The sequence below is a fragment of the Aotus nancymaae genome, unplaced genomic scaffold (assembly GCF_030222135.1).
Source record: "Aotus nancymaae isolate 86718 unplaced genomic scaffold, 86718_ANA_hifiasm-v0.15.2.pri h1tg000108l, whole genome shotgun sequence".
Classification (NCBI taxonomy): Eukaryota; Metazoa; Chordata; class Mammalia; order Primates; family Aotidae; genus Aotus; species Aotus nancymaae.
The window spans coordinates 14,715,729-14,740,913 of NW_026988523.1; the positions used below are offsets into that span (position 1 = coordinate 14,715,729).

General features: G+C 38.8%; 1 protein-coding gene across 6 annotated transcripts in view; it reads left to right on the forward strand.

Moving 5' to 3' along the window:
- The window catches only part of RGSL1 (regulator of G protein signaling like 1), a 144,448-nt gene that overhangs the window by 95,078 nt on the left and 24,185 nt on the right, over window positions 1-25,185 (forward strand). For all 6 annotated transcript variants that reach the window (XR_010340481.1, XM_064370852.1, XM_064370856.1 and 3 more), the window contains 4 exons: window positions 15,190-15,295; window positions 21,095-21,288; window positions 23,710-23,827; window positions 24,241-24,361. Coding sequence is in view for 5 of the 6 variants with exons in the window: in XM_064370852.1 (XP_064226922.1) it covers window positions 15,190-15,295; window positions 21,095-21,288; window positions 23,710-23,827; window positions 24,241-24,361 (539 nt within the window). In the remaining variant the exon portion in view is untranslated. The remainder of the gene's footprint in view (window positions 1-15,189; window positions 15,296-21,094; window positions 21,289-23,709; window positions 23,828-24,240; window positions 24,362-25,185) is intronic.

Genomic DNA, 25,185 nt, shown 5'->3' on the forward strand with positions numbered 1-25,185 from the left:
CTTATACTTTCCCTGCTCCAGCTCTAGAATTAGCCATTATTCGAAGAGCCTGGTTCCTTTTCTTAGCGAATGATGCTTAAAAGCCAAGATCCAGAAACTAGGTTAACTCACTGCTACTGGGGTGTCACTGCAATCAGATCTTTTTAGTGGATAGAGCTAAAGAATGTGCGTGTCCCAGAGATTCCGGTATGTTATATCTTTGCTCTCACTGGTTTCAAAGAATTTCTTGATTTCTGCCTCAATGTTATTGTTTACCCAGAAGTCATTCAGAAGCAGGTTGTTTAATTTCCATGTAATTGTGTGGTTTTGAGTGATCTTCTTAGTGATTTTCTTAGTGATTTCTATTTTTATTGTGCCATGGGCTAAGAATATGGTTGGTATAAATTCATTTTTTAAAAATTTGCTGAGTTGTTTTATGGCTGATTATGTGGCCAGTTTTTTTGGAGGGGGGTGGGGGTGATGGAGTCTCACTCTTGTTGCCCAGCCTGGAGTGCAATGGCATGATCTCAGCTCACTGCAACCTCCACCTCCTGAGTTCAAGCAATTCTCTGGCCTCAGCCTCCTGAAGAGCAGGGATTACAGGTGCCCAACACCATGCTCGGCTAATTTTTGTATTTTTAGTAGAGACAGGGTTTCACCATGTTGGCCAGGCTGCTCTCGAACTCCTGATTTCAGGTGATCTGCCCACCTCAGCCTCCCAAAGTGCTAAGATTACAGGCATGAGCCACGGCATCTGGCCCTTATGTGGCCAATTTTAGAGTATGTACCATGTGCAGATGAGAAGAATGTATGTTCTGTTGTTTTAGGGTGAAGAGTTCTGTAGATGTCAGTTAGATTCATTTGGGTCAAGTGTTGAGTCAGGTCTGGAATATCTTTGTTAGTTTTCTGCCTCAATGGTCTAACACCGTCAGTGGAGTGTTGAAGTCTCCCACTGTTATTGTGTGATTGTCTAAGTCTCTTTGCAGGTCTATAAGAACTTGTTTTATGATCTGGGTGTTCCTGTATTGGTTGCATATATATATATATTTAGGATAGGTAAGTCTTGTTGAATTGAACCTTTACCATTATGTAATGCCTTTCTTTGTCTTTTTTTAATTGTTGTTGATTTAAAGACTGTTTTGTCTGAAATTAGAATAGCAACCCCTGCCTTTTTGTTTGTTTTCCATTTGCTTGGTAGATTTTTCTCCATCCCTTTTCTTTGAGCCTATGGGTGTCATTGCATGTGAGATGATTCTCTTGAAGATAGTAAACAGTGGGTCTTGCTTCCAGCTTGCCACTCTGTGCCTTTTAATTGGGGCATTTAGCCCATTTACACTCAAGGTTAATATTGGTAGGTATGTATTTGAAAAATTACTTTATAATTTTTAGTTTATAAGTTTTACATTTCCATGATTACATTTATAAGTATTTCATTCTTTCTGATGCTATTATAAGTGGAAGTATTTTTATTTCATTTCAGATTATTCATTGTTAGTATATAGAAATACAACTGATTATTGCATGCTGACCTTGTATCCTAAAACTTATTGAATTTGTTTACTAGGTTTAATAGTGTTTTGTGGATTCTTTAAGGGTTATCCATACCTACCAATATTAACCTTGAATGTAAATGGGCTAAATGCCCCAATTAAAAGGCACAGAGTGGCAACATGATAAAGGGCAAAGTCACAGGAAACATTATACTCAATGGTGAAAGACTGAAAGCTTTCCCTCTCAGCTCAGATAGAAGACAAGGATGCCTTGTTTCAGTGTTTCTGTTTAGCACTGTACTGGAAGTTCTAGCCAGAGTACTTAAGCGAGAAAAGAAAAGAGAATAAAAAACATCCACATTAGGGAGGAACAAGCAAAGCTATTTTATTCAGAGATGACATGATCCAATATATAGAAAATATATAGAAAATCCTAAAGAATCCACGCTTTGATAATTAATTTCCTTTCTTTTGGGTATATACCCAGCAGTGGGGTTGCTGGATCATATGGTAGCTCCATTTTCAGTTTTTTGAGGAACCTCCAATCCTGGCTCATTGCAACCTGCACCTCCCAGGTTCAAGCAATTCTCCTGCCTCAGCCTCCCAAGTACCTGGGATTACAGGTGTTTGCCATGACGCCTAGCTAAATTGAAAGACTGAAAGTGGGGGGTGGAAAAAGATATTCCATATAAGCAGGAATAAAGAGGCAAGAATAACTATACTTACATCAGATAAAAGAGACAATGAATCAAAGACTGTAAAAAGAGACAAAGAGACATCATATAGTAATAAAGAGGTCAGCTTAGCAAGAGCATAAAACAATTATAAATATCTATGTGCCTAACACCAAAGCATCAAAGTACATAAAAGCAAACATTAATCGATACAAAGGGAGAGAAAGACCGCAATACAGTAACAGCAGTGTGAGAACTGAAAAACAAATCCAGTAAAGTTTCAGGATACAAAGTCAACATACAAAAATGAGTAGCACTTATATACACCAACAGTGAACCATCTGAAAAATAAAAAGCAATCCCATTTACCGTAGCTACAAAATATAAAATAAATAGGAATCATCCAACAAACTAGAAATAGAAGAGAACATCCTTAACATGGTCTTGAACTCCTGACCTCAAGTGATCTTGAGGTCTGGCTCTGCCTCCCAAAGTGTTGGGATTACAGGTGTGAGCCGCTGCGCCTGGCCGTGGTATATAACCATCTTAATTTTCTACTGGATTTGATATGTTCACATTGTGTTGAGCATTTTTGTATCTACATCCATCAGGAATGTTGTTCCATAGCTTTCGTGGGTTGCGTTTCGTTTGTCTGTTTTACTAGCAGGATCATGCCGACCTTAGAATGAGTTAGGAAGCATCTCCTCCTCTTCAATATTCTGGCAGTTTAAGCAGAATTAATGTTAGCTCTTCTTTAAACGTTATGTAGAATTTACCAGTGAAGTCATCAGGTCCTGAGCTTGCTTTTGTTGGATGGTTTTTGATTATTGGTTCAATCTCCCATTCAAACTGTTTGTTTCTTCTTGGGTCAGTTTTAGACGTTTGTACATTTCTTGAAATTTGTTTATCTAGATTACCTAATTTGTTGCCATAAAATTGTTTATAGTAGTCTCTTATAATCCTGTTTATTTCTATAAGGTTGGTAGTAATGTCTTCACTTTTATTTCTGATGTTAATAATTTAATTCTTTTCCCTTTTTTGTTAATAAGTTTAGCTAAATGTTTGTCAATGTAGTTATCTTTTCAAAAGAAAAAGCTACTGTTTTTGTTGATGGTCTCTATTGCTCTCAGAGAGTAAATGCTTCTACTCTCTATTTTGTCTACTTCTACTCTAGTCTTTATTATTTCCTTTCTTCTGCTAGTTTTAGATTTAACTTGGGCAGGTGCAGTGGCTTATACCTGTAATCCCAGCACTTTGGGAGGCCGAGGCAGGAGGATACCTTGAACCTAGGAGTTTGAGACCAGTCTGAGCACGATAATGAGACCCTGTCTCTACAAAAAAAATTAAAAAACTAACCAGGCATGCCGGGCACAGTGTCTCACGCCTGTAATCCAGCACTTTAAGAGGCCGAGGCAGGCAGATCATCTGAGGTTGGGAGTTTGAGACCAGCCTAACCAACATGGAGAAACCCTGTCTCTACTAAAAATGCAAAAAATTAGCTGGGCTTGATGGCGCATGCCTGTAATCCCAGCTACTCAGGAGGCTGTGGCAGGAGAATCACTTGAACCTGGGAGGTAAAGGTTGTAGTGAGCCAAGATTGAGCCATTGCCCTCCAGCCTGGGCAACAAGAGCAAAACTCTGTATCAAAAAAAAAAAAAAAAGTTAACTAGGCACAATGGCACATGCCCTTAGTCCCAGCTACTTATGAGGCTGAAGTGGGAGAATTGCTTGAGCCTAGGAAGCTGAGGCTGCAGTGAGCCACGATCACGCCACTGTACTCCAGCCTAGACAACAGAGTGAGACCCCATCTCTAAAAAATAACAATAAAAACAGATTTAGCATCCTCTTCTTTATCTAGTTCCTGAACCTGTAAGACTAGATTATTTACTTATCTTTCTTTTTTAGTATCTACATTTATAACTATGAGTTTCTTTTTGAGCAATGCTTTCACTGCATCCCATAGGTTTTCGCATGTGATGTTTTTATTTTCCTTTAGCTCAAAATTAATATACTTTTCAAGGTGCCCAACATCATTGATCAGAGAAATGCAGATTGAAACTACAATGTGATGTCATCTCACCCCAGTAAAAATGGCTTATATCCAAAAGACAGGCAATAACAAATGCTGGTGAGGATGTGGAGAAAAGGGAACCTTTGTACACTGTTGGTGGGAATATTAATTAATACAGTCACTATGGAGAACAGTTTGGAGGTTCCTCAAAAAACTGAAAATGGAGCTACCATATGATCCAGCAACCCCACTGCTGGGTATATACCCAAAAGAAAGGAAATTAATTATCAAAGCGTTATCTGCACTCCCACATTTGTTGCAGCACTGTTCACAATAGCCAAGATTTAAAAGCAACCTACATGTCCGTCAACAAATGAATGGATAAAGAAAATGTGGTCCTATACACAATGCAGTACCATTCAGCCATTAAAAAAAAATGAGCTTCAGTCATTTGCAACAACATGGATGGAACTGTGGGTCATTATATTAAGTGAAATAAACCAGGCACAGAAAGATAAACATCGCACGTTCTCACGTATTTGTGTGATCTAAAGATCCAAAATAATTGAACCCATGGGATAGAGAGTAGAAGGATGGTTACCAGTGGCTAGGAAGGGTAGTTGTGGGGTAGGGAGGCGGTTGTGTAGGCTGGTAAGGGGGAGGTAAGAATGGTTAATGGGTATAAAAAAGTAGTTTGAATAAATAAGGCCTAGTATTTGATAGCACAACAGAGTGACTATTGTTAATAATAATTTAATTGTATGTTTTAAAATAACATAATTGGATTGTTTGCAACACAAAATATAAATGCTTGAGAGGATGGATAGTCCATCTTCCATGATGTAATAATTATACATTGCATGCCTGTATTAAAACATCTCATGTACCCCATAAATATATACACCTAAGCACCCACAAAAATTAAAAGTTTTAAAAACAAAGTTATCATGCTTTTCAGCCCCAGAATTTTTATTTGGTTTCCTTTTATAATTTCTCTTTTTCTTTTCTTTTTTTTTTTTTTTTTGAGATGGAGTCTCACTCTGTCACCCAGGCTGGAGTGCAGTGTCGCAATCTCAGCTCACTGCAAACTCTGCCTCCCAGGTTCAAGCGATTCCACTGCCTCAGCCTCCCAAGTAGTTGGGAATACAGGTACACGCCACCACAGCCAGCTAATTTTTGCATTTTTAGTAGAGACGGGGTTTCACCATGTTGGCCAGGCTGGTCTCAAACTCCTGACCTCAGATGATCCACCTGCCTACAGTCTCCCAAAGTACTGGGATTACAGGTGTGAGACACTGCACCCAGCCAATTTCTTTTATTGATATTCTCTTTGGTGAGACATCATTCTCCCGGGTTTTTGTAACTTTCTGTGTTCATGGTTTCCTTTAGTTCTTTGAGCATGTCTGAGACAATTGATTTAAAGACTAGTAAGTACAATGGCTGGACTTCTCATGGACAATTTCCATTGGCTCTTTTTTTCTGTGAATGGGCCATACATTTTTTTTTTTGCATACCTCACAGTTTCTTTGAAGAGACCACATTTATTGAAGATGAGTTGGCTGTAAAGGCATGGACTTATATCTGGGCTCTGTATTCTGTCCCATTAGACTATGTGTGTGTTTTCGTGGTGCTAATTTGGTTACTGTAGTTTTGTAGAAACTTTTGAAACCAGGTAGTATGATGCTTCTAGCTTTGTCCTTTTTGCTTAGGATTGCTTTGGCTATTTGGGGGTCTTTTGTGATTTCGTATAAATTACAGGATTAAAAAAACTTCTCTGAAGAATGTCATTAGTATTTCGATAGGATGAATCTATAAATTACTCTGGATAGTACTGTCATTTCAACAGTATTAATTCTTCCAATCCATGAGCACGGAGTATCTTTCCATTTGTTTATATCTTCTTTTTTGTTTCTTTTATCAGCGTTTTGTAATTTTTCTTGTCTAGATCTTTCATTTCTTTGGTTAAATTGATTCCTTTTTATTTTATATTTCATAGCTAAGGTAAATGGGAATGCTTTTTATTTTTCAGATGGTTCACTGTTGGTGTATATAAATGCTACTCATTTTTGTATGTTGACTTTGTATCCTGAAACTTTACTGGATTTGTTTTTCAGTTCTAACACTGCTGTTACTGTATTGCGGTCTTTCTCTCCCTTTGTATCTACTAATGTTTGCTTTTATGTACTTTGATACTCTGGTGTTAGGCACATAGATATTTATAATTGTTTTATCCTCTTGCTGAGCTGACCTCTTTATTACTATTGATGACTCTCTTTGTCTCTTTTTACAGTCTTTGATTTGTTATCTCTTTTATCTGATGTAAGTATAGTTATTCTTGCCTCTTTATTCCTGCTTATATGGAATATCTTTTTCCACCCCCCACTTTCAGTCTGTATCTGTGATTGGGAGAGTTCCCCGACCCCCCTTGCAGAAGGTGCAACAAGGGTGTGGCTCATCTGTTTGGCTGCTGCATGCTCAAACCCCTTACAGGAGGAGGACCAGGCAGGCAGGCAGGTGCAGGAGCCAGGACAAGCGCTTTTGGGCTCCAGCCCCACCGTAGCTTCTAGGGGTGGGTTCCTGCAATTCTTAAAGCCCCAGTGGGCATACCATAGTGCTCTTTTAGCTCTTCCACAGACAGCTTAAGTGTTAAGCAGCTCAGTGCCCTCAGTACCTGGGTTCTTGTCTGGCATCCACAGAGTACAATGACGCATATTTAAAGGATGGTGAATGCAGAGATTCTACTGGGTAATGAAGGTGGTTCTCAGCAGGATGGATAGGGAGCTGAAAAGGGATGGAGTGGGGAGATGATATTCCCCTGAAGTTTGGCCATCCCATGGCTGATCTCCTGTCTATCTCTATCTGAACTCTTCTCAACGTTCCGATGCCCCGTCTCATCTCTCCTCTGCGGTGCTGCTCTCCTGCTCCTCTGCTCTTTTGTTTGTCTTCCATCTGCTCATGGAGCCTAGGGTTTGGGGAATATATGGGCACAGGACAGGGGGCAGGGATGGCAGACCAAAAGGCAACATATGGGCATGAAAACAGGAATGCCTGTTCCCATTTAGGGTAGTGGGTTTCTAGGCCTAGGGGTGGGGTCTTTGCCAGGGAACTGCCCTCTTCTACCCAGTATTTCCCTGTCTCATGTCCATATCATTATCCCCCTCTGAAGAGGCACATCTAACTGTATTAGAATATGGTCAACAGCCAATCTTAGCTACTTCCTGCTGACGGGGGCATTGTTTTGGGGAAAACAGAAGTCAGATTCCTCCCAGGTCTATCTAAGGGTCTCTGGCAAAAGGAAGCCATCATCCAAGTCTCTGGTTGCCTGAGCATTTGGAGTGTGATGACCTAGGTGAGAGAGGAAAAAACAAGTTTCATAAAGTTAAGTATCCATGGGTTAAACACGTGTATTATACAAGGAAAGAATCTAATGCCAAAGATTACAGAAATAAGAAGTGAAATATACTAACAACTTGTACCCAAGTTGTTTTACCCTAGTGAAAGAAACTGAACCTTGTATGGGAGCAGTTAAACTTTAGAAGAGAGATAACTGTGCTTGCCACATCTGTAGCAGTTAACAGATGCACCGTAGGAATTCTGGGGTTTGTGGACTTGCATGGTGGCCCTTAAAGCTTCTGCCTCTTTCTTGTGTCTCCCTATCTTTACTGTAAAAGACCAAGGCAGCCACTTTCAGGAGGTCCTCCAAAGTACTATCCGGTCCCAGGGCCCATTTCTGCAACTTCTTCCTGATATCAGGAGCTGACTGAGTAATAAATTTATCTTTTGGGCTTACCTGTCACTCAACAGAATCAGGAGATAGAGAGGTATGCTTTACCAAGGCTCCTCTTAGCCTCTCCAAGAAGGCGGTGAGGTCTTGTCTTTTCTTTTTCTTTCTTTCTTTCTTCCTTCCTTCCTTCCTTCCTTTCTTTGTTTATTTTTGAGACAGAGTTTTGCTTTGTTGCCCAGGCTGGAATGCAATGGCATTATCTTGGCTCACTGCAACCTCTGCCTCCTGGGGTCAAGTGATTCTCCCACCTCAGCCTCCTGAGTAGCTGGTATTACAGGCACCCACCCATCGTGGTCACTGGGTGCTGCTCATGCATGCTGCAGACTCCCCCAGGTGCCCTAGACAGAAGCGGAGGGGATAAGGAGAGGAGCCACTGTGCGTAGGACTCTGTGGCCATGGGGTGGGGTTCTGGGTCTCACCAAAGGGAAACCACATGGTTCTGAATTGCAACTCTGATGGCTGGGATATTACATTTAATGTCATTACCACAGTCTGTAGCAAAATCTTTAACATTATAAAAGAAGAGATAGGAGCCATTTCAAACCGTGAAAGAAGAGATACCACAGCAAAGTCTGGGTATCTTGGCTGATGGAGTTCAGGCTTGGTGTCCTCCGGCAACAAATGATGCCTTTGGTTGCCCCAGGGCTTTCCTCCGGTCCCATGCGACAGCTAGACCTCCCTGAAAGGGAAACAGCCAATATTCCTTTTACCCACAGCAAAGAGAGAGGTGGCAGGGTCTTGGAAAAAAGGCAGATGCAACAGTCCTATATCTGTACTCACCCTTCTGGATCCTGGGGAAGACCTCAGATGAAACGAGAGAGTTCCCTGACCCTCTTCATAGGATGTGTGACAGGAGTGCGGCTTGTCTGTTTGGCCACCACATGCTCAAACTCCTTATGGGAGGGGGAGCATGCAGTCCGGCAGGTGCAGAAGCCAGGGCAAACACTTTTGGGCTCCAGCCTCATGGTAGCTTCTAGGGATGGGTGCCTGTGATTCTCAAAGCCCCATTTGGTGTGCCACAGTGCTCTTTTAGCTCTGCCATTCATAGATGGCTTAAGTGTTAACCAGCTCAATGCCCTCTTGGTACTTGGGTTCTTGTCCAGTGTCCAGGAAGAATCAGGTCACACGTGGACTTAAAGGATGATGAATGCAGAGATTTTATTAGGTGATGGAGGTGGCTCTCAGAAAGATGAATGGGAAGCTGAAAAAGGGATGAAGTGGGCAGATGATCTTCTCCAGGAGTTTGGCTGTCCCATGGCTGATCTCCCCTCTGACTGTCCCCAGCCGAACTCCTCTCAACGTTCAGACACTCCTTCTCTTCTCTCCTTCTCTGCCATGCTGCTCTCCTGCTCCTCTGCTCTTCTGTTTGCCCATCAACTCGTGGAGTCTGGGGTTTGAGGTTTACATGAGTACAAGACAGACAGGTGTGGTGGGGTGAAAGGCAACATTTGGGCACAAAAACAGAAATGCCTGTTCCTATTTAGGGTCATGGGTTTCCAGGCTTGGGAGTGGGGCCTTTGCTGGGAAACTGTCCTCTTCTACCCAGTATTTCCGGTCTCCATCTCCTGTCCCTATCATCTGTATGGGTGAAGTGAATTTCTTGTAGGTAGCATATAGTTGGGTTTTGTCTCTTTATCCACTTAGCCACTCTACACCTTTTAATTGCAGGATTGAGTTCAATTACATTCAGTGTTATGATCAGTAAGTAAGGACTTACTATTGCCATTTTGTTGCTTATTTTCTGGTGGTTTTATAACTCCTTTCTTCCTTTCTTGCTATCTTTCTTTGTGGTGAAGTGATTTTCTCTTGTATTATGCTTTAATTTGTTGCATTTCATTTTTAGTGAATATATTATAGATTTTGTATTCTGGTTACCATATGGCTTACAAAAAAACACCTTATAGATATGTTATTTTATGAAGACCTTAATCTATCTTAGATGATAAAGAAAAGAATAAAAATAAGGAAAATATTTTTTAAAAGCTTTTACACTTTATCCCTCTCAGATTTTGATTTCAGCTATCTTAATTTACATATTGCTTACGTTTTAACAGTTTCTGTAGCTATTATCATTTTTGATAGCTTTGTCCTTTAGGCTTCATACTAAGTTATGAGTGGGTTGAACATCATAATTACAGTATTAGAGTATTCTGGGTTTGTCTGTGTACTTAATTTTATCAGTGGGTTTCATACCTTCAAATTTTTTTATTTGTTTGCTTTTTAAGTTTTTCTTCATGTTAGTGTTTTTTTCTTTCAGATCAAATAATTCCCCTTAGCACTTCTTGTAAAAGGAGTCTAGTGTTGGTGAATTCTCTCAGCTTTTGTCTGTCTAGGGAAGACTTGACCTCTTCTTTACATTTAAAGGATAACTTTTCTGGATACAATATTCTTGCATGGCAGTGTTTTTCTTTCAGCACTCTGAAAGTGTTGTTCAACTCCCTCCTGGACTACATGATTTCCATTGAGGAGTCTGTTACTAGATGAACTGGAAGTCCTTTGTATGCTATTTGCTTCTTTTCTATTTCTGTATTTTAGTATTTCTCTCTTTGTCCTTGATTTTGGGGTGTTTGATTATTATAGTCCTTGGGGTAGTCTTATTTGGGTCAGGTGTTCTCTGACCTTCCTGTACCTGGATATTTATCTCTTTCTTGAGTTTTGGAAAGTTTTCTATTATTACTGTTTTTTGAATACATTTTCTATCCCTTGCTCTTGCTCAATTCCCTCTCAAACACCAGTAATTCAATTTTCTCTTTTAAGATAACTTTCTATATCTTGTAGGCAACCTTTGTTGATTTTTACATTTTTTTTTCTTTTTTTTCCTCTGACTGTGTATTTTAAAATAGACTGACTTCGAGCTCACTGGTTCTTTCCTCTCCTTGATCCACTTTGCTGTTGAGAGCCTCTAATGAATTTTTCAGTTCAGCAAATATATTTCTAAGTTCGAAGATTTCTCTTTAATTTCTTTATTATTTCAACTTCTCTGTTAAATTTCTTCAGTGGATTTATGAATTTTTTTTCTGTGTTATCTTGGAGATCACTGAGTTTCCTTAAAACTACTATTTTGAATTCTTGGTCAGAGAGCTGACAAATCACTGTCTCCTTAGTGTTAGTTTCAGGTTCCTTATTTTGGTCCGTTTGGGAAGATTGTGGTTCTGTTTGCTCTTGTTTCTTGTGGGTCTACATATGTGTCTTTGCATTAAAGGATTATTTATTTCACTCTTCTCTGTCTGGCTTGTTTTGTTTTCTATTGAATATATTTGCTTAGAGTTTTGTTGTTGTCGTTTGTTTTGATACAGAGTTTTGCTCTGTCACCCAGACTGGAGTGCAGTCGTGCAAACATGGCTCACTGCAGACTCAACTTCCTGAGCTCAAGTGGTCCTCCTGCCTCTGCCTCCCAAGTAACTGGGACTACAGGCAAGCAGCACTATACCCAGCTAAATTTTTTTTAATAGAGTTGATGTCTCACCATGTTGCCCAAGCTGGTCTGCTAGGTCACTGCCTCCTTTTCAGCTCTAGGTGGCACCTTAACCTAAGAATTGCCTGTTCTAGTAAAGGATGGGAGCACTGCTTTACCCAAATGGAGGCGATCCCAAAGGGATCCTGGCAATGTGGGAAGGCTAGCTAGGGGTTTCTGCCCATGGGACCTGTGGGACAAACCTCCTAGAGTGTGGTGTTGCTGAACAATCACTCTGATCTGATGTCTCCTTTGACTGGTTTATAGAGCAGAGTTTCCAGAACTGGGTATGGTAGTCCCACCTACTCCCTTTGCCTGTCCTCAAAAACAAATTTCACTTAATTTTTCCCATGAAGATGCTTCCCCTGCCAGGAATCCCAGGATAGTGGAGAAGCTGTTTTAAAACCACAATATCACTTTTTCCATTGTAGAAACAGCAAGTTGGCGGAAATTTTTCCATGCACTTGGTGCTGGGCAGAATGCAGGGAGGGGTATCTCAGATGTGGAAGTCCAATTCTCTTAACATCTGCTCAGAGTTTTTTTTCACTTCTCTGTATCCCTGGGAAGTGTCTCATATTATAGTTGAGTTCCAGGATATTTCTGGCAATAACCTCAGAGTTGTACATTTGTTTTTGGTTTTCTGGGTTGTGGTGGGTGGGGAATGAAGCCAGCATCCTTCCATGCTGTCATTTTGGTACTCTATGTTACTATTTTTTATTTGTCCCTTCTGTTCTATGTTTCTTTTCCTTTGCTTTTGTTTTTCTTTTAGATTAAGATGGGGGGTAGGTCAATAATTTCTATATTTTTTCTCTTCTTTTAGTGTTTTCTTCTTCTTTTAGTGTTTACCATATAGATTTCCAAATGCATCCTTGACACATTAAACTTCAATGTAAACCAGTATTCCTACTGAAAATGTATTATTGTTTTATGATTCAATATTTGTTTAGGCTAACTCACATATTTACCTTTTTCTTTCTTTTTCATTGATTTTTGCTCCCCAAGCTGCCATCTAGAATTTTTTTATGTCTAAAGAATGCCATTTGGTATTTCCTTTAATGTTCATCTGAAAAATGTCTTTATTTTGCTTTTATTTCTGAAGAATATTGTTTCTGGATATAGAATTCTTCTTGGAGTTCTTTTCTATTAATACTTTGAAAATGTTATCTGATTGTCTGTTGGCTTCCTTAGTTCACTTTGAGGAGTCACCTGTCCATTTGCATTGACATTGCTTAGTAGAAGAAAATCGTTCTCTTTTTTCCCCTTGTTTTTTCACCCACCTCACATTTTATCTTTGCCTTTGCTTTTCTATAACCTTACTATAGTATGCCTCAGGTTTTAGGCTGCTTGTAGCTTTGGAACTTCTGGACTAGATATCCTTTGTCAGTTTAGGGAATTTTTTATTACTATCTCTTTACGTATTTTACTGCTCCATTCTATCTCTTCTGATAATTTTATTACACATATTTTTCACATTTTAACTATATTTCATATACTTTTTTCTGTATTTTTTATTTTCCCCCCTCTGTATGTTTCAGTCTGGTTATGTCCTTTGTATCTAACTCCTAGTTCAACAATTTTCTCTTTAGTTGTGTATAATTTGTCATTTAACTCATCTACTAGGTATTACTTTTTAAAATTATAATCATTAAACTTCTTATTTCTAGAATTCCTTTTTTTATAATATTGTCTGTTTTGATATTTTCCTTTGTGTCATAATTACTTGAACTATTTTAATAGTCACTTTAAAGTTCATGTTTGAATTTTCTTTGCTTATTTCAAATGCCATTTCCCCCTTTGATTTTTAGTGAAGTCTTTTAAAATATCTTGTAATTTCTGATTGATTTATGAACATCATTGGTGAAAATTTGTAGAGCCAATTTGAACCTCTGGATGAAGTTATATTCCTCCAGAGAGGATTTTTACTTCCAACATACACTAAACTAGTAGCATCCAGATAACTTTAATTTACTCAGGGATTAAGTTATTTCAAAGCTAGATCTCATTCCCTTTGATGATCAGCTATTTCTTGTTTCCTTTCCTCTTTGGAGTCCCAGTTGAAAGCTTGGGGTGTTTATCAGGGCCTCGTCTCCTTTGCTGTTTTGTAATTTTTACCCCCTTCTCCCCTGAGAATCTGCCAAAAACCTCTGCTAAATTCCCCAGTAGCAATTTGTTTACATAATTGTCATATGTCTTAAGAATAAAAGCAATGCCCAGTGTTTTGCCCATTTTCTAAAGCCCTATGGCTTTGTCTTGTGTCCCTTTGTGACTTTAACACTGCAAATGCCTCTAGGGTGGCTGAAGTTCTGTTATAAACTGACATTCCTGGTTTTTAGCATCCTCTTTGTTTCTAATCCCTATATATTGATTTTGTTTTGTCTTAATTTTTATACATTTATTTTCACTTTGAAAGTATATTATTTTCATCCAGTATTTCTAGGTCTTTTGTATTGGGAGGGTTTTTGTTTTGGTTTGGTTTTTTATTTTATATCTGATCTTCCATAGTCCATATTTTATTTTTATACCTGATCTTCCATAGTCTATATTTTATTTTTTCTTACTCAGTTGCATTTGTTTAGATCCAATTTCTTTTCATACTTTTTTATTGCTTTCTGAAAAAGTATTGCCAAACTACACAAAAATTTCCTGTATGGGAATATTGTATTTAAAAAACATTTTAAAACATTGACTATATAACTAGGTCATGTTCTAATTGCTGTAAGTCAGATGAGTAATACACCATCTCTGCCCTTGATGAGTTCATAGTTTATGTTTATGTTTTCTTCTACAACATTAACCTCAAAGGGCTCTTATAATATGGAGATTCATGAAATCTATTGTTCTTCAATAATAATGTTTTATTTGTTTTTATTATTTAAAATTATTTTTATAGACAGAGTCTTGCTCTGTTGCCCAGGCTACAATGCAATGGTGTGATCATAGCTCACTGTAGCCTCAAACTCCTAAGCTCAACTGATCTCACCTCAGCCTTCCAAGTAGCTAGATCCACAGGTGCATACCACCACACCCAGTTAATTTTAATTTTTTTTTTGTAGAGATGGGATCTCAATGTGTTGTCAAGACTGTTTTTAATCTCCTGGCCTCAAGTGATCCTCCCACTTTGGCTTCCCAAAGTGCTGGGATTATAGGCATGAGCTACTATGCCAGACAATAATGATGTTTTGATATATTACAGGCAATAATGATTTCTAAATGGCAATAGGGAACCAGACACCCATTCTGAACTTGTATAGTGTACTAGAGTATCATTTGAGAAGCTTACATGGGGAAGCAGTGTCCTTGGGAAAGAAAATGTTTTTTATTAGAACAAGAAGATGGAGCGAACTCTTAAAGAAGAAGTCAAGAATCTGTGAAAGTTTGCTTTTTGCAAAGCAGGAATTCCAGGGAACACATGGAAAAATTTAGGATAGGACAATAGAAGTGTCAAGGAAGATGGAATGTCATGTGGAATTTGGTCTAGTAAAAGCAGCTGATTGAAGGAGGCCTGACATTTGATGTTAACTAATGTAACGGGGACAGAGGCAATCTCTCTGAGGAAGGTGGGCATTAGACCTAAAGGCCAACATACTTAGATAACATAACCTGGACTGATGTTCATGTCAGGGGTGTCAGTCATCCCTAAGTCTGTTCTTAACACGGATGACCTGAGATGGCAGCTTGTGGGGAGAGTGGGTTTTTTTTTTTTACATGAACTTAATGTCCAAAAAATGTTTTTGCTACTTTTTCCCTTTTCTTTGCTTATAATATAGTGTTCTCCAACTTAGTGATTTTTTTTTTAGATTTTGCAATGGAAATTATCAAGAAACAAAAGAGAATTTCACACTCAAACAGGAAAATGTCCTTCCTCAAAAAAACTAGTGTAAGGAAACCAGCAATGAGACCCAGGTAAGATACAGAACCTGGCTGCAGCAACATCTTCAGGCACAGGTTTCTGAAAAATCTCAACGTGTCTAATACTGACCTTATCTTTCTATGTGTAGGTTTTCAGACCCTTTTCCACATACAATACATATAGGCACAGACACTCTTCATAGTTTAAATCATTTATTTTCTAAAATTAGCACTATGCTACATATATATTATACAATAACTTTTTTAAGTTAAACTATCATAGACATCTCATGCCAGTATGTGCTGATCTACCTCCTTCCCTGAGTGTGGTATAACTTATATAGACTTTACATTGTCTGTAATTTTTTAACTGCTATAAATAGTACCACAATAAACATCTTTGTGTTTCTTTGCCTATTTGTGTTTTCTGGATTATGTACTGCTGTAGTAGCCTCCTAAATGGTTTCTTACTTCTTGTCTCTCTCCACTTACAATAAATCTGAGAATCGGCCTCTGGTAAGGTCCCACAACTAGGCAAAGACCCTGTGGCCTCTTCTTTCAGGAGTGCCCACCAACCTTTGTTTCCATGTACCTTAGCATAAGTGCCACCTATACATAAAAAGTTCTCCAAATATTATGTTTGCTGTAACTTCCTTCTCGTCTGAAACCCTAAATGTCTGAAGTACGATATCAAGCACTTACATGTACTACTTTCCACTGATCTTTACTTTTTAGGTATGTTTTCCAACTTCTTGACTTGACTATAATTTTCTTGTAGGTCATAGCATTCAGTTACTCATGTGTTTCTGTTTATTCAGTTATTTTCTACTATCTATCTATAATGGCTAACTATATGAAAGGCCCTCTTCTAGATGATGAGGATATAGAAGAACATATAGATATGTTAATCAAAATGTCCACAGAATATTTTGCATAGAAAAAAACTCCCACAAAAATTTTTTTTTTAATTAATTTATTTTCTTGAGACAGGATCTCACTTTTTTTTGTCCCAGCTGGAGTGCAGTGGCTCGATTACAGCTCACTGCAGCCTCAACCTCCCTGGGCTCAAGTGATCTACCCACTTCAGCCTCTCAACCTCCCTGGGCTCAAGTGATCTACCCACTTCAGCCTCTTGATTATCTGGGACTACAAGTGCATGCTGCCATGCCTGGCTTTTTTTTTTTTTTTTTTTTTTTTTTTTTTTGGTAGAGACTGGATCTTTCCATGTTGTCTAGGTTGGTCTCAAACTCCTGGGCTCCAGTGATCCTCCCATCTCTGCCTTCCAAAGTGCTGAGATTATAGGCATTTGTACCCAGACAAGAATGTTTTCATTTACTGATGATATTCATTGAGGATGATAAGTCTTTTGTCTCTTCTAAGCACTCTAAATAGATCTTGCTCCCTTTAAGCAACTGAAATTATTCTCTGAGGTTCGATCATTTGTCCCTTTTGCTTTTCCAGTTCGTCGTAGTCACTGCTCTCCATTATGTCTATAGAAATATTTATTTTCCAATTTAGTTAAGCATGAATACCACAGAAGTCTTAAATCATGTATCTGTAAGAAAATTAAGTTCTAGAAGGCATATCAGGGTCATATAGTCTAGTTTCGTGACTTCAGTTAAGACCAAGCAGAATAGCTCAGGGATATCAGAGTTGCAATCCTCTTAAACCTTGTCCCTATCTCTTATTCAACAAGTAAATGGCTATTGATCATATACTGTATTCTAGACACTCTGTGAATTCTAATGATACAAAAATAAGACATAGTCCTTGTCCTTAATCTAATTAGGTAACTAAAGAAAATGCAAGGCTGACCTTAAAATGTTGTGATAAAATATTAGCTGATTAGCATGGAAGTACAGTGAAAGGAGAGAGAAATTTCGAGTGAGGATTGGGAAAAGTTAGAATATCAGAAGATGCCCAGAACTGCATGTATAAATTCAATTGCAAAGAAATTGGAATATTTTGTGGGTAGGGATAAACCCTACTCAAAGGTGAAGATGCAACACAAAGCTATAAACTCATGAATATAAACGTAATATTCAAAGACTTAAAAATAGTCCAATGATGTTGAAGTACAGAGTGGATGTGGTGAAGGGACATAAAACATAAAATTAAAAAGCCAGATTGAGACCAAATAATTAGAGAAAGGTCTTGGGTAGATTATTAAGGAACTTGCATTGTTTAAATGGCAGTGAGGATTCTCTGGGGTTTGTTGGAGCAGTGGGTGGCGGAAGTATCTGTTATATAGATTTCTAAAATATTACTCTGACAGAAATGAGAATATAAGGAGTCAGACATCCAGAGGTTTAAGGCAGAGATAATAGTTTGAAAGTCTTTGCAGTCATTCAGGCAAACAATAAAGATCTGAGTAAACCGTGGAAGCGAAATGGAAGGGAAAATGCAGATGTACAAAACAATGAAGGAAGAGATTCAGATTTCTGGAATGGAAGAGCAAGAACTTTGTAAGTGGTCACTCCATAAAAGCAACCCTGGGAAAACCTGTCAAAAAGAATTTCAGAACTCTGTCAATTAACTGAAGGCATGTAACAAATCAAAAACTGTTTATCCAAGAAAACGACCAGACCTCAGTAAGAACGGTGTCATCTGTGGCATTTTACTTGTAATCACCCGCATGACTGACAAGCTGGACAGCCATGAGTACCAGCCATCTTGCTGCCAGCAGAAGAAACTGATACGGTTTGGAGCTCCACAAAAAAGCCGATGACCAGCAAAACCAATAGCAATCCTGTGGCAAACAACTAGGAGACCACTCTCACACCCACTTAAGGCAGTGATACTAGTTGGGCAAGAGGTAAAACAGCCAAAAGTGTAAAAGGAAACTCTGGGAGCAAGGTATTCCCAAGGGACTGTGCAAATGCTGTGCAGATGCTCCAGACAGACCGAAGAGAAGCCCAATTATCTATTTATCACTGGCTGATCATGAGGCACTGAAAACTAGTATAAAAAGAAAAATATGAATTAAAACGAGAAACAACTGAGCAGACACTTTAGTAGCCACACACTTCAGGGGAAATATACTCTACAGAGCTAGCCCACATAAGACATTTAACAGAAAACAAAATATAAAGAAAGCAAACAAAACCATCAACAGCAGCAATCTTTGGTGGATGAGGGGTGGGGTGTAAATTCAGAATCCAGAGTTGTGATAATATATTATCCCAAATTCAACTTTATACAAAAAATTATAAGACACACACACTAAGAAAAATCCCAGGAAAGTATGCCCCATCCACAGGGAGAATAAAGGCAGTCAATGGAAACTCTCTCTAGGGCGATTCAGATGTTGGACCAAAGACTTCCAAGCAATAGGTTCAACAAACTAAAGAAAACCATGTCTAAAGAATTAAAGGAAGGCTGGGCACAGCGGCTCACACCTGTAATCCTAGCACTTTAGGAGGCCGAGGAAGGTGGATCATGAGGTCAGGAGTTCAAGACCAGCCTGGCCAATATGCTCATCTCTACTAAAAATACAAGAATTAGCCAGGCGTGGTGGTACGCACCTGTAGTATCAGCTACCCAAGAGGCTGAGGCAGAAAAATCGCTTGAAACCTGGAGGCAGAGGTTGCAGTGAGTCTAGATCACACCACTGCACTACAGCCTGGGCAACAGAGCTAGGCTCTGTTTCAAAAAAAAAAAGAATGAAAGGAAGATATTCTGGCAATGATTCATCAAATAGAGAATATCAATAATGAGATAGAAATTATAAAATACAACAAAGAATCTAGCGTTGAAAAGTACATAACTGAAATGAAAAATGTACTAGAGGCAATCAATAACAGATTTAAGTTGACAGAAGAATCATAGAGATCCACACAAAGACACATCATAATCGAACTGTTGAAAGATAAAGAGAGAAAAATCTTGAGTGCTGCAGGAGAAAAAGGATGTATCATATTCAAGGGAACTACAGCAAGATTAATGTTTATTTCACATCAGAAACGATACCAAAGGTAGTGAGATTATATATTCAAACTAAACTCAAAGGAAATAAATAATAACTATTAATGTATAGATAAAAAAGAGAAAAACATAGAAAATCTGGGCAAATAAGTTAGTTTTTTGTAGAGAGCAATACAATTGTTAAATTGTAAGATATACTGACCAAGGGAAATAAGATGACACAGATAATCAACATCCAGATTTAAAGAGCATATAATTACTGCCCTGCAGAAATCAATATGATTGTAAGGAAATGCGAGAAACAAATTAGACAACTTAGATACAATACATAAATTTCTAGAATTTATGAAGTAAATTCTGAAGTAAGCTAGCTACTTTTCAAGGAAAAGTAGAAAATGTGAATAAATCTATAATAAGAAAAGAATCAAATTAGTAATTTAAAATTTTCTCACATAGAAACACCCAGACAGAGACAGCTTCACTGCAGAATTATATGAAATATTTAAAGGATAAGTAATGTCAATATTCCATGACCTCTTTGAGGAAACAGAGAAAGAAGAAACACATGCCACCTTATTCCTTATTCTTTGAGGCCAGTATTATCCTGATCCCAAAGCCAGACCAAAGACATAGTAAGAAAAGAAAACCACAGACCAATACTCCCTCTAGTTTCTAGATACAAAAACCTTCAATACAATATTTGCAAATGAAATCCAGCAATACATAAAAGAGATCAGTGGCCAGGCTTGGTGGCTCGTGCCTCTAATCTCAGCACTATGAGAAGCCAAGCTGGGCAAATTGCTTGAGCTCAGGAGTTTAACACAAGCCTGGGCAACATACTGAAACTCCATCTCTACAAAAAAAAAATACAAACATTATTAGCTGGGCATGATGGTGCACACCTGTAGTCACAGCTACTTGGAGGCTGAGGTGGGGGGATCACTTGAGCCTGGGAGGTCAAGGCCGCAGTGAGCTGTGTTCATGTCACTGTACTCCAGCCTGGGTTACCAAGTGGAATTTATCCTAGGAATACAAGGAATGCAAAAAACAGTTAATATACCATATTAATGATACAAGGGGGAGAAATTCACATGATTATCTCAACTGATGCAGAAAAAAAAGCCTTTTACAAAATCCAGCACATATTTGTGATTTTCAAAACTCTCAATAAGATTAGAATAGAAGGGAATTATCTCATCCTGATAAAGGGCATCTATTAAACATCTATGGTTAACATCACACTTAATGAAATAGGTATATAAAGGAAGAGCAAGTTGGTCAAGATGTGTGTGTGTGTAGAGAGAGGTTTAAATAATAACTATGACATAAAGATGAGGTTTTATGGGCAGTTCAAATTTAAAAGTGGAGAACATGGGAACTGGAGATATAGTTTCGCCACATCAATAAAATTTGAAATCACTTCCTCCTATCAATAAACATTGAAACCACAGAGGAGGCACAGATTACTCAGGAAAAATCATAAGGCAAAAGAATAGAGGACTGAGGATGAAACATTAGGGGCACCTTTATTCAAGGAGCAGTGAAAGAAGAAACCAGCAAAGGAAATTTAGAAACATTAATCAAAAACTTCTAATCATGCCTTGCCTCACAGAAATAAGTGCCAATTAGGAGTTGTTTTGAATCCATAATGTAAAAAGAGAATCCCCGTGAAAAAATTGTACCCATTAAAATATTTTCCTCCATCTTCCATTGAGAAGGAAGATATTGGACCAAACTTAGAAAGGGTACATAAAAGTTCAAGTTTATCACCAAAGAAACGGACAGATTTAACCAATTCATCCACAGTGCTCTTCACACATGGCCGAAGGCCCTACAGCCTGGGCAATGCACTTCCCCATTTTCTAATTGAGACAGAATCCATAGTTATCATTCCTTTCTCTCTACCAAAGATGATTTCTTGTTTTTCAGAAACTTGGCAGAAGTACTCTTAAATACACAGCACTTGGAGTTCTTCAGGGAGTTCCTTGAAGAACGGAAGGCTGGAAGCCCATTGCAATTCCTGATAGCTGTACAGAAGATCCGTATAGAGACCAATGAAAAGACTTGCAAGTCTCTCATAGAAAAAGTAATCAAGACTTTCTTCCATGGCCACCTCTTTCCTGGTATGCGTCCTCTTCTGATCCTGTTTTCCTTCTCCCTTCTGTGTCTTAGGAGAAGAGCCTGGGAAATAGCCTGTCTTATGTGAGCCCCCAGAGACAGCAGTACAGAGTGACAGCCACATGGGGCAGTATTGAGACAAAGATTAAGAGGGAGGGCAAAAGCAGAGAACAGTAATAATAAATCCAAAGTCTTAATACGAGTTGTATTAGTCTGTCCTCACATTGCTGTGAAGAAATACCTGAGAATGGTAATTTATAAAGAAAAGAGGTTTGATTGACTCACAGTTCCACATGGCTGGGGAGGCCTCAGGAAACTTACAATCATGGTAGAAGGCACCTCTTCACAGTGTGGCAAGAGGGAAAATGAGTGCCAAATGAAGGAGGAAGCCCCTTGTAGAACTATCAGATCTCTTGAAAACGCACTAACACTAGAACAGCATAGGGGAAACCACCCCCATCATTCAATTATCTTCACCTGGTCCTGCCCTTGACACATGGGGATTATTACAATTCGAGGTGACATTTGGGTGGGGACATAGAGCCAAATGATATCACTCCACCCCGGCCCCTCCCAAATCTCATGCCCTCACATTTCAAAACACAATCGTGCCCTTCCCACATTCCCTCAAAGTGTTAATTCATTCCAGCACCAACCCAAAAGTCCAAGTCCAAAGTCTCATCTGAGATAAGACAAGTCCCTTCTGCCTATGACCCTGTAAAATCAAAAGCAAGTTAGTTACTTCCTAGATATAATGGAGATAACAGGCATTGCATTAAGACACCCATTCCAAATGGGATAAATTGGCCCAAACAAAGGGGCTCAGTCCCCATGCAGGTCTGAAATCCAGTAGGGCAGTCATCAAACCTTAAAGTTCCAAAATGATTTCCTTTGACTTCTTGTCTCACATCCAGGTCACACTGATACAACAAGTGGGCTTCCACAGCCTTGGGCAGCTCCGCCCCTGTGGCTTTGCAGGGTACAGCTCACCTCCCAGTACCAATTTACTGTATTAGTCCATTCTCACACTGCTATGAAGAAATGCCTGAGACTGGTCATTTATAAAGAAGAGGTTTAATTGACTCACAGTTCCACATGGCTGGGGAGGCCTCAGCAAACTTTCGGTCATGGTGGAGGGCACCTCTTCACAGGGTGGCAAGAGAGAGAATGAGTGCCCAGGGAAGGGGGAAGCCCTTATAAAACCATCATATGTCATGAGAACTCACCCACTATCACGAGAAGAGCATGGGGGAAACCACCCCCATGATTCAATTATCTCCCCCTGGTCCTGCCCTTGACATGTGGGAATTATTACAATTCAAGGTGAGATTTAGGTGGAGACACAGAGTCAAATCATATCACTAGTAAAAGAAGCCAAGAGCAAGATACTTTCACATGTATCCTCTCATTTAATTTTATTTAATTCTAAAACCAGAATTTTATTTAATCCCTGAAATATAAGGACAGGCATCTCCACTTGACTAGTGAAGAAAGGGAAACACAGAGAGGTTAACTAGCTTGTACACTTCGTAGAACTTGAATTCAAATTCAAGTCATTTGACCATTAAACCAACTAGGGTAAAGTTAGATACAAAAAGCAAAAGTTAGCTGTCTGCAAAGTGGCGTGTCTGCCACCCATGAACTGTGAAGACAGTTGTACTGGGAAGGAGAACTGTGTGCCTGAAAAATCTTTGTTTCAGAAGTTGTGTCTTATTTTGTTTCCTAAGATGGGAGGATAGTCTTGCTGGCCAAGAGCTGAAGTTGCAATGAAGATAGAGCCCCCTATTTTGTCGCAGATGGTATTTTTGTATGTTTGTTTTTTGCTTTTAGTAAACCAAGATAAGGAAATAAATTTTTATGAATATAGAAAAATAGGTCATATTAACAAATATTTATTCACAAGCATTCTTTGTTGAATCTCAGGATGTTGAGTTCCGTACAATATTCTGAATGAGCTAGAAGAGGAAGAGTGTCCAGATCCTATCCTTGATTATTTTCAAGTCTCATCAATGAACACAACAGTCTCTGAATACCTGGAGAACCATATTACCCTCACAATACTTACCTGAAATCTTGGATTCCCCATCTGCCCAGCAATTTAACTGTAATCCTTTCCTCTTCTGCTTTCTCTCTAAATACAAATTTTCAAACCAGCTGCAGAAATAAGTCCTTTAAAAATTTCTTTCCTCTTAAGCACGCATCTTTGAAATTTGAATAAAACCAAACGAGGAAAAGAATTTGGTTTATAAATGGGTTTGTACATCACATTTCAAATATGCTTTGGAGATTTTTTAACAAACTGTGGAGGACTCAGAGTTTAGCCAGATTGAGAATGGGTGTTGTAAGACTCAAGATAAGAAAACGACCAGCTATCTCAGAAATGGTAGACCAGGATTACGGCTTCTTTTCTCTCTTGCATTTTCTAGAAGAAATGCTGCAGTGTGATGCCCCTATTATCAAAGAAATTGCTCACATGCGTCATGTCACCATGACCAAATTGTTAGAGCTCCAGGGACATATTATGAAATCTATAGAAGAAAAGTGGTAAGTATACTCAATGAAAGAAAGGATTCTTTCTGAAGTTGCTCCTTGGCTTCTGAAAGCCATATTCATCAAGGGTTTCATAATCCATTTTCATAGCTCATTGCCAGAGCCTCTCTACAAAATAAAAAGTCAAACTTATCTTGAACTCTCCTACCTATACACACACACACACACACACACACACACACACACGTTTCTGTTTATTTGCATTAAAAAACAATAGTGTTGATCAGGAAGGTTAGGCTGACACTAACAAAGGTCTGATATAGTAAGAAGAGAATTTTTTAGTATTTCATCATTCCCCAATTACCACTGAGACTTCCTCCAGAAGCTGTGGTAGGTTTGCCTGGACTGTTATTTTTTATGTGCCAAGTTTTTTGTCCTGTTTGATAGTCCTGATCTCCTTCTGGCAGGTTTAAAGAATATCAAGACCTGTTCCCACCTCGCCCTCAAGAGGTGGAAGTACAAAGTGAAGTACAAACTTCATCTAGGAAACCCTCAAAGACAGTGTCAACTTACCTACAGGAATCCCAGGTTAGTGCAGAAGAAAGTGGAACAAGACATTGGACACAAGAAAATCATTGTCTTGGGGGTAGGTTTTTAAATCCCCATTTTGCAAAGGAGGAATCCGAGACTCAGAGAAATTGGTATACTAGGAATTTAAGGAAGTTCCTCTCTTCTCTACCTGTGATTAGAATCAACTGAGTAATAGGTACAGGGACTGGACACATGGAGTTCTTCTAGTTGAAAGTTAGTGTGGAGGACGTGGATTGGCAGTGAAGCAAAGAGGTTTTGCTGGTCCTCTGCATCCAAGTTAAACTTACAAACCCAGTCACTGGTCTAACGGAACAACTTAGACCTCAGCTTACCAGGGTGAATCTCTTACTGTATATCAAAAGCCGAGCTTAAAACAAGTGTCCTGCAGACAGGCAAACTAGAGAGAGAATGCAAAGTGCTGAGAACAAAGTGCACTATTTCCTTCTTTGAAACTATCTAGCTCATTCTTTCTCCTATGGGAGGACAGAAAAAAGGAAGAAAGAGTAAACAGGAATGTTACTCAGGAAAGTCTCTATGTGGTTTGAGAACAAAAAAAAAGAAAGAAAATACATGTCCCCTTAGAGAATCACTTGCTCACTGTGTTTTAGAGCTGGTCAGCATCGCAAGAATTTTAGCCCAGCTCTGTCTGACTCCAAAGATCATTCTAAGATAACTCGGAAAATAATGTCTAAGCCCATTGATCCAATGCTCCAGGGATGAAAATGTATTGCTCTTGCCTCTCTCCTCTGTGTTTTCTCCAAATATGAATAAACTCCATGTCAGGGCACCATGAATGGTCATATAGACTACTAAAAAGAATA